The following is an 8,226-nucleotide window of genomic DNA, read 5'->3' as shown; positions in this document are numbered from 1 at the left end:
ATGAGGATGGTGGGTGGATGATGGATGACGGATGAATGATGGGTGGATGGGTGGATGATGGATGATGGATGGTGGACGGATGATGGATGGGTGGATGGATGGATGATGGATGATGGATGGTGGGTGGATGGAGGATGGATGGACAGAGGATGGATGGATGATGGATGGATGATGGATGATGGATGATGAATGGATGGTGGATGGATGGTGGACGGATGATGGATGGGTGGATGGATGGATGATGGATGATGGATGGTGGGTGGATGGAGGATGGATGGACAGAGGATGGATGGATGATGGATGGATGATGGATGATGGATGATGAATGGATGGTGGATGGATGGTGGACAGATGATGGATGGGTGGATGGATGGATGATGGATGATGGATGGTGGGTGGATGGAGGATGGATGGACAGAGGATGGATGGGTGGATGGATGGATGATGGATGATGGATGATGAATGGATGGTGGATGGATGGTGGACGGATGATGGATGGGTGGATGGATGGATGATGGATGATGGATGGTGGGTGGATGGAGGATGGATGGACAGAGGATGGATGGATGATGGATGGATGATGGATGATGGATGGATGATGGATGCTGGATGGTGGATGGATGGTGGATGATGGATGGATGGTAGATGATGGATGGATGACGGATGGATGGATGGGTCAGTAAACAGCATGGGGGCCACCCACACAGTGGAACGTCACACAACCATGAGAGGGGGGGAAGTTCTGGCACAGGCTACAGTGTGGATGGACCCTGAACAGACGCTGCTCAGTGAGAGAAGGACACACAGAAGGCCGCACGGCACGTGGCTCCACTGAAAGGAAACGTCCGGGACAGGCGAGTCCACGGAGACAGCAAGTGGGTTTGTGGCTGCAAGGGACTGCGGTACGCAGGGGAGAAGTGACTGGTGATGTAGACACGGTGTCCTGGGGGGCGATGAGCTTGTTCTGGACCTAGACACAGCTGGCGGCTGCACAATGTTGGGAACTTGCTAAACGCTCCAAACTGTTACTTTAATGGGTGGATTCTATGACATGTGAGTGAAATCTCAATAATACTTTTTTTTTTTTAATAAAGAATGAGCACATCATGGGTACAATCATCTCGGAGATGACTGCGATCCAGGTCGAGGGATGGGTCTTTGCCATCTCCCGGGGAATCACAGAGAGACAGTTCCCGATTTTGAACAGACCCTCCCCTGTCTTGGCGTGACCTCTGGTGGATGCCACAGGCCCACCAAGTTGGTGTCTAGACCCCAAGTATGGAAGTGAGCAGAGGGATCAGTGGCCTGGGGAGCCAGGTGGGTGGCTGACTGAAAACATGGGGAGCCCCACTCCCCAGTTTAGGTAGTGGGTGATCCCGGCTGGCCTAAGGCTGAGAGTCAGGGCTGGGGGTGGGAAGTTCACAACTCCACCCTCCAGGAAATAAGGACCCTTGCTGTCAAGCCACTGAGTCTCACATGCAGGACCACACATTTGAAGGACCTGGGATTTGCCTGTGCAGGGCAGGACGTTTCCCAGGTGGCGCTACTGGTAAAGAACCCGCCTTTCAATGCCGGAGACCTGGACTCAATCCCTGGGTGGGGAAGACCCCCTGGAGGAGGGCATGGTAACCCACTCCAGTATCCTTGCCTGGAGAATCCCATAGACAGAGGAGCCTGGCCAGCTGTGTTTCACAGGGTCGCACAGAGTTGGACACGACTGAAGCGACTTAGTACGCATGGACGCATGTGCGGGGCAGAGGGGAGAGGTCAGTGTGGGACCTCTGGAAGGTTCAGATCGTTGACAATCTGTGGTTTTATCTCTTTATCTCAACAGCGCTAAGCACAGTGAACCACCGTCAGGCACAGATGGAGACACGCAAAACTGTTTTGGAGTCAACGGGCTCCACCGAAGAAACCCAGGGCCACTGGAAGCCGGGGAGGGGGCTTCCTGGGGAAGTGGCTTTGGGCCCAGAACACAGGTCGTGGTTTAGGGGCATCTCTGCTTTCTCACGGGGATGGAGGCACGTGTGGCGGATGGGGAGACGGAAGTCAGGGGCGCAGAGCTGTTCCCGGGAGGGTCTCTGCCTCCAGCCACCACGGGGTCGGGGATGGGCGGGAGCTTGTGGGTCACACGGGCGCCCTCCTGACAAAATTCAGCATCCACCCAGGAGCGCACACGGGCGCTTGGATCGGAAATGCGGTCTTTGCAGATGCCACTCCTGGAAGATCCCAAGGTGAGCGCACCGCGGTTTCCATGGCGACCCCAGAAAGGGACAAAACCCAAGATCCGCAGTTTCCCACGTGGAGATAAGTCGCCTTGTGTCGCTTTCTCTACTTCGCTGCAGAAGCAGCTGCGGGTGCGGGCAGCTGGACACCAGTGTCCCCCCCTCCGCATGAGCCCTCAGCCCTGCCCTGCACCCCCCTCCCAGTCCTGTCCCAACCCTCCCCTTCACGCCCCTCCCCTCCACATCCCTTCCCTGCCCTAGGCCCCTCCCCTCCCCACTGCCCTCCACGCCCTTCCCTGCCCTAGGCCCCTTCCCTGCCCTAGGCCCCTCCCTTCCCCTAGGCCTCTCCCCTCCCCTAGGTCCTTCCCCTCCACGCCCTCCCCGCCCTAGGCCCCTCCCCTGCCCTAGGCCCCTCCCCTCCACACTCCCCTCCACGCCCTCCCCGCCTTAGGCCCCTCCCCTGCCCTAGGCCCCTCCCTTCCCTAGGCCTCTCCCCTCCCCTAGGTCCCTCCACTCCACACTCCCCTCCACGCCCTCCCCACCCTAGGCCCCTCCCCTGCGTTAGGCCCCTCCTCTCCTTATCCCCCTAGGCCCCGCCCCTGCCCTAGGCCCCTCCCCTCCACACTCCCCTCCACGCCCTCCCCGCCCTAGGCCCCGCCCCTCCGTTAGGCACCTCCTCCCCTCCTCCCCCTAGGCCCCTCCCCTCCCCCGCCCTGCCCTCCCCCTAGGCCCCTCCCCTCCCCTCCCCTGCCCTGCCCACTGACCGCCCCAAGCCGGCCTTCAACACCCCGCACACTCGCGCCCCCCGCGTCTCCGAGCGCCAGTCTCCCCGCCCAGGCGGCGCCTGGGAGGCGGCCTCGCTCACCTCCAGGCTGGCCAGGAATGAGCCGGCGAGTTCCTGCTTCACCCGCGGGATGGGCGGAAAGAGCTTCTTCTTCAGCGAGAGCCTGGCGGGAAGAGACGAGAGACGCTTGCGGCCCAGCCTCAGAGCTGCGAGGGGCGCGGTCCTGTCCCAGTGGCCCCGGCCCCGCGGCGAGGCCGGCTCTGCGTGTGGCGCGGCCGGCCTCAGGGGGGAACGCGGGCCGGGGCGGGCGGCGCTGCCCGAGGAGCCCTCCCTCCTCGCCCGGGGCGCGGCGGGCACCAGGAGCCCGCGTGGCTGGCCCTGGCCAGCGTCCCGAGCTGGCGGGTCGGTGCTAGCGGCGCCCCGTGGGTCTGGGCAGGGAGGCCGGGCGTCCTGGGGACCGCTCACCGCCTGACGGAGCTGCCCGCCTCAGCCCCGACTGCGGGGCGGGCTGCGAGGACAGACAGCTGAGACAGGAGACCCTGCCCCCGCGAGCGAGCAGCCCTGACCCCAGGCCCCACGCCGCAGCCAGAGCGGGAACCCGGAGGCAGGCGGCCTCGGGACCGGCGCCAGCCACTCCTCCAGCCTGTCTGCGGAAACCCGGCGAGCATGTGACCTCAAGACCCTCCAGGGACCCGAACCCTCTGAGCACCCTAAAGTGTCCCCCTCCAGGCCCCAAAGCCTCCTGGATGCCATACACACACCGCCAGGACGCCCCCTGTCCTCGTGCGCGTGCGTGTGCGTGTGCGTGTGTGTGTGTGTGTGTGTGTGTGTGTGTGCACGCTCTAAGGCGCTCAGTCATATCCGAATCTTTGCAACCCCGTGGACTGTAGCCCAACAGGCTGCTCTGTTCACGGGACTCTACAGGCAAGGATACTGGAGTGGGTTGCCACGCTCTTCTCCAGGGGATCTTCCCCGCCCCGGGATCGACCCTGCAGCTCTTACGGTGGCGGGTGGGTTTACACTAGGGCCTCCTGGGAAGCCCCCGTGTGCCCTCACAGAATGCATTCTATATGAGAGCCCCTAGACACCCCATCACTGATTTTTGTCCTTGTGAATGAAACGTTCCAGACACATCCAGCGTGGATACGAAAACGCCCTCAACTGCCCTCCGCGCGCCCGCAGCGGCCCCCTGCCTGGGGTCCCCTATGGGCAGCCTTTCTCCGGACACTGCAGGGGCGAATCCCCCGGCTGTCAATACGCCTGCGCAGGTGCGAGGAGGAAGCCAGGAAAAGGGGCAGAGCCTGCGTCTGCAGCTGCAGTTGACGGCGCACAGCCCGGGCCTCCCCGGGACCAGAGTCCAGCCCTGCGTTCCGCACTTCAGTCCAGTCGCTCAGTCGTGACCGACTCTTCGCGATCCCATGGACTGCAGCGCGCCAGGCCTCCCTGTCCATCACCATCTCCCGGAGTTTGCTCAGACTCGTGTTCATGGAGTCGGCGATGCCATCCAACCCTCTCATCCTCTGTCGCCCCCTTCTCCCGCCTTTGAGAAACTGGGGCTTGGAAATGGGCGAGCAGCTCGCTGCCGCCCCCGTGTGGCGGCTGCGGTCGTGGCCGGCCGCCACCACCTTCCCGGTTGAGCCTGCAGGGTCCCCTGGGAGGCATTTTTGGATTGTGACGCCAGGGACTGCCCCCTAACTGGGGCGCTCGCTTTGCCCAGGCACGTGCTCGGGACCCATCTTCCGCACAGGTTTGTGTTATCTGCAGAGACCCCCTGGCCTCACCTCTCTCTTGGAAGCCTCTTTTTAAAGAGGATTTTTGGCACTAACCACTCAACGCCTAGGAACACAGGAAAATTAAATGGTGCCGTGACTCGGCCCCACGACAGACCAATGTCGAAACACTGGCCCCTTAGTAACAGCCACTCCGTGTTCCCAACGCCTGCACCCAGAGCAATCTCCACGCTGCATTCTGAGTCTGGGATTCTGGCCACTCCATGGGTCTGCAGTGACAGGTGTGGGCCCTTTGGTGCGTGGGTTCTGACCTGCCGCTTTCCAGTTTATTTGGGGGTTTGTGTCTGTCTTACCTTTTACAGAGGAACATCAGGGCCGTGCCAAACAAAACCGCGGCCCCCACCGCCAGCCCGATCGAGGCCACCAAGAAATTCTTCTCTGGGACACCTGGTGGGCAGACAAGCAGAGGGTCAGGAGTGACTGCGGGCTCCGGTTGGCACACACGGGCCCTGGCTGCCCACCCCTGGTATCGGACGACAGGGCGGGAGACGTGAGGGCAGAAGCAGGGCTGGAGAGGAGGAGGGGGGAACTTCCACACAGAGGGACCCCAGGGATTTGAGAAGGATGGCACCAAAGAATCTGTTCTTCTGGGATCCTGCGCCCACCCCACCCCACCGTAGGTCACTGTCCCCAAGCAGTCCATCCTAGAGGAAATCAACTCTGAATGTTCACTGGAAGGATGGATGCTGCAGCTGAAGCTCCAACCCTTTGGCCACCTGATGCAAAGAGCTGACTCACTGGAAAAGACCCTGATGCTGGGAAAGATTGAAGGCGGGAGGAGAAGGGGGCAGCAGAGGATGAAATGGTTGGATGGCATCACCGACTCAATGGACATGAGTTTGAGCAAGCTCTCGGAGATGGTGAAGGACAGGGAAGCCTGGTGGGCCGCAGTGCATGGGGTCGCAAAGAGTCAGGCACAACTGAGGAGCTAAACAACAAATCTCCCCACCTCCCCCCTTGCCACTCTGAAAAGATGATCCACCAATTACTTTTCCACGAAGGCACAATGAAGACTGCACAATGCCTTCCTCGTCAGAGGATATTAACTTTCTGTTCTGCACTGCATAGCCAAAGGAATGAATGCGTAATTGTGAAATCTCAAGGGTGAGAGAAAGAAGTGTCTATGAGCAACTGAACAACAAAAATGAAGGTGAACTGGTTTGAAATAAAAGAGAAACTGTTAAAAAACAAAAAAAAAAGGAGGATCGGACTGCAATATTCAAAGGAAAGGTCATTCCTGTCCCCCAGCAGGCACATGTCAGCATCTCCGGATGTTTCCGGGAGACTCACCGAAACGGTGGGTGGAGCTCCACTCACTCCAGATTTGAAACAGCACGTGTCGCACCCTCATGCGGACGGCGTGCTCTCCCCTCACGTCAGAGCTGGGCAGCCTGTACTCATTTTTATGTTGTCTGCTTAGGAAAACCTTTGAAAGAGAAGAGGATGCTGTGACGGCCGCAGACACCAGGCTGGAAACACGGAGAAGGCGGAGGGGGTGCCCCCCGACAGCTGGGGGCACAGCGGACCCGCCGCCTCTGGTCCCTCCCTCCCGGCCCACTGTGGGGGCCCGAAGGGGCTTTGCCATCTCGCATCCAGGGGCTCCCGTCACTTTCTGGCAAACGGGTGCGTAGAAAATGGAAACAGTGTCAGACTTTACTTTCTTGGGCTCCAAAGTCACTGCAGACGGTGACTGCAGCCATTAAATTAAAAGACGCTTACTCCTTGGGAGAAAAGCTCTCACAAACCTAGACAGCGAATTAAAAAGCGGAGACATCACGTTGCCAACAAAAGGCCCGTCTAGTCAAGGCTATGGTTTTCCCTGTGGTCATGTATGGATGTGAGAGTTGAACTGTGAAGAAAGCTGAGCGCCCAAGAACTGATGCTTTTGAACTGTGGTGTTGCAGAAGACTCTTGAGAGTGCCTTGGACTGCAAGGAGATCCAACCAGTCCATCCTAAAGGGGATCAGCCCTGGGTGTTCTTTGGAAGGAATGATGCTAAAGCTGAAGCTCCAGTACTTTGGCCACCTGATGTGAAGAGCTGACTCACTGGAAAAGACCCTGATGCTGGGAAAGATTAAAGGTGGGAGGAGAAGGGGATGACAGAGGATGAGATGGTTGGATGGCATCACTGACTCGATGGACATGAACCTGAGCCAACTCTGGGAGATAACAGAGGACAGAGGTGCCTGGGGGGCTGCAGTCCGTGGGGTCTGAAAGAGTTGGACACGACTGAGCAAGCACAGCTGTCCGCCTGCGTCCGGGCCTCCTGCAGAGTCCCCGTGCCCTTGGGCTGTGGGCTTGCGGTTATTCTGAGTCTACACAGAAGGGGGACTTCCCGGGGGGTCCAGTCGTTACGACTGCACTTCCACTTCTGGGGGTGCAGGTTCGATCCTTGGCCTGGGAACTAAGATCCCACGTGCCTCATGGTACAGCCAAGATAAATAAATAAAATTAAAATGCTTCAAAAAAATTGTTGAAAGAGAAAAAAGGGAAAGGATTCTACACACACGACTCAGGGTAGGGCAGGAGCGTGCAGGGCGCAGCCCGGCTCTGAGCCCATGGACGCCTCTCTCACACTCAGACACTGGACTGTCCTTTTCCTCCCGCTGGGGGTCAGAGCATGGCAGTCCCTGGACACTCCCTGGGGCTCTCTTGGGACCTGCAAGTCTGGAGAGGCTGGGTGGTCAGGGAGGAAAGCGGGGTGGGGCCTGGGGGTGCCCGGTGGCCCCAAAGATCTGGGGCTGGGCTCTGTCCAGAGTCTCCAGGGGAGGGTCCTCCCCGCTTCTTCCAGCTTCCGGGGGCTCCAGGCATCCGTCCCTGGGCTGGTGGCCGCCTCCATCCGGTCTCCGCCTCCGTCTCCACGTGGCTTCTCCTCTGCGTCCGTGTCTCTCCTCTTCTGTGTCTTAAAAGGACCCTGTCGCTGGGTTTAGGGCCACCCCCATCCAGGAGGACCTCATCTCAGACCCTCACTCCATCACCTCTGCAGAGACCCTGTTTCTGAATAAAGTCCTGCTGTGCGGTTCTCGGTGGACCTGACTTCTGCAGGGACCCTTTCAGCTCACTACAGTGTGTGGTTCAGAAGGTGCAAGGAGGCCCATTCGGCACCGTGACGTTATTCCGTCCACGAGGAGGGTGACACCAGGCTGCCTGAGCTGAGTCAGAGGCGTCTGGGAGACCGCAAATTCTCCATCAGTCACCAGAGCCTGGTGACCCCTAAATGGGGGCATACAGGGATCCGAGGCTGAGCTGAGCACCCTGCCCGCCAAGGGAGGGAGTCTGAGCATCTACGACCCAACCACGGCTGCAGCAGAGAAAGGAAGGCATACTTACGGGTTCTCTCTTGGAAAAGCTGCCCTGTAAAGAGAGAGCAAAGGAGAGATGCTAAGCGCCTGGCCTTTCGGCTTTGTCTGCAAACGCGCGAACCCGC

At 59.5% G+C, this 8,226-nt stretch overlaps 1 protein-coding gene across 4 annotated transcripts in view; it reads right to left on the bottom strand.

The window, feature by feature from the left end:
- Positions 1 to 8,226, bottom strand: part of LOC138929691 (granulocyte-macrophage colony-stimulating factor receptor subunit alpha-like) — a 28,890-nt gene that overhangs the window by 2,276 nt on the left and 18,388 nt on the right. For 2 of the 4 annotated variants that reach the window (XM_070291321.1, XM_070291322.1), the window contains exons 10-14: positions 8,130 to 8,153; positions 6,090 to 6,225; positions 5,093 to 5,186; positions 3,091 to 3,172; positions 1,808 to 2,219 (exon numbers count right to left, since the gene is read on the bottom strand). In XM_070291321.1, coding sequence (XP_070147422.1) covers positions 2,154 to 2,219; positions 3,091 to 3,172; positions 5,093 to 5,186; positions 6,090 to 6,225; positions 8,130 to 8,153 — 402 coding nt within the window. In that variant the 3' untranslated portion in view covers positions 1,808 to 2,153. Of the gene's footprint in view, positions 1 to 1,807; positions 2,220 to 3,090; positions 3,173 to 5,092; positions 5,187 to 6,089; positions 6,226 to 8,129; positions 8,154 to 8,226 lie in introns of those variants that run through there. The other 2 variants (XM_070291319.1, XM_070291320.1) reach the window with 1 other exon arrangement.

The sequence above is a fragment of the Ovis canadensis genome, chromosome X, assembly GCF_042477335.2.
Source record: "Ovis canadensis isolate MfBH-ARS-UI-01 breed Bighorn chromosome X, ARS-UI_OviCan_v2, whole genome shotgun sequence".
Lineage (NCBI taxonomy): Eukaryota > Metazoa > Chordata > Mammalia > Artiodactyla > Bovidae > Ovis > Ovis canadensis.
This window is presented reverse-complemented; position numbering and strand designations above follow the sequence as displayed.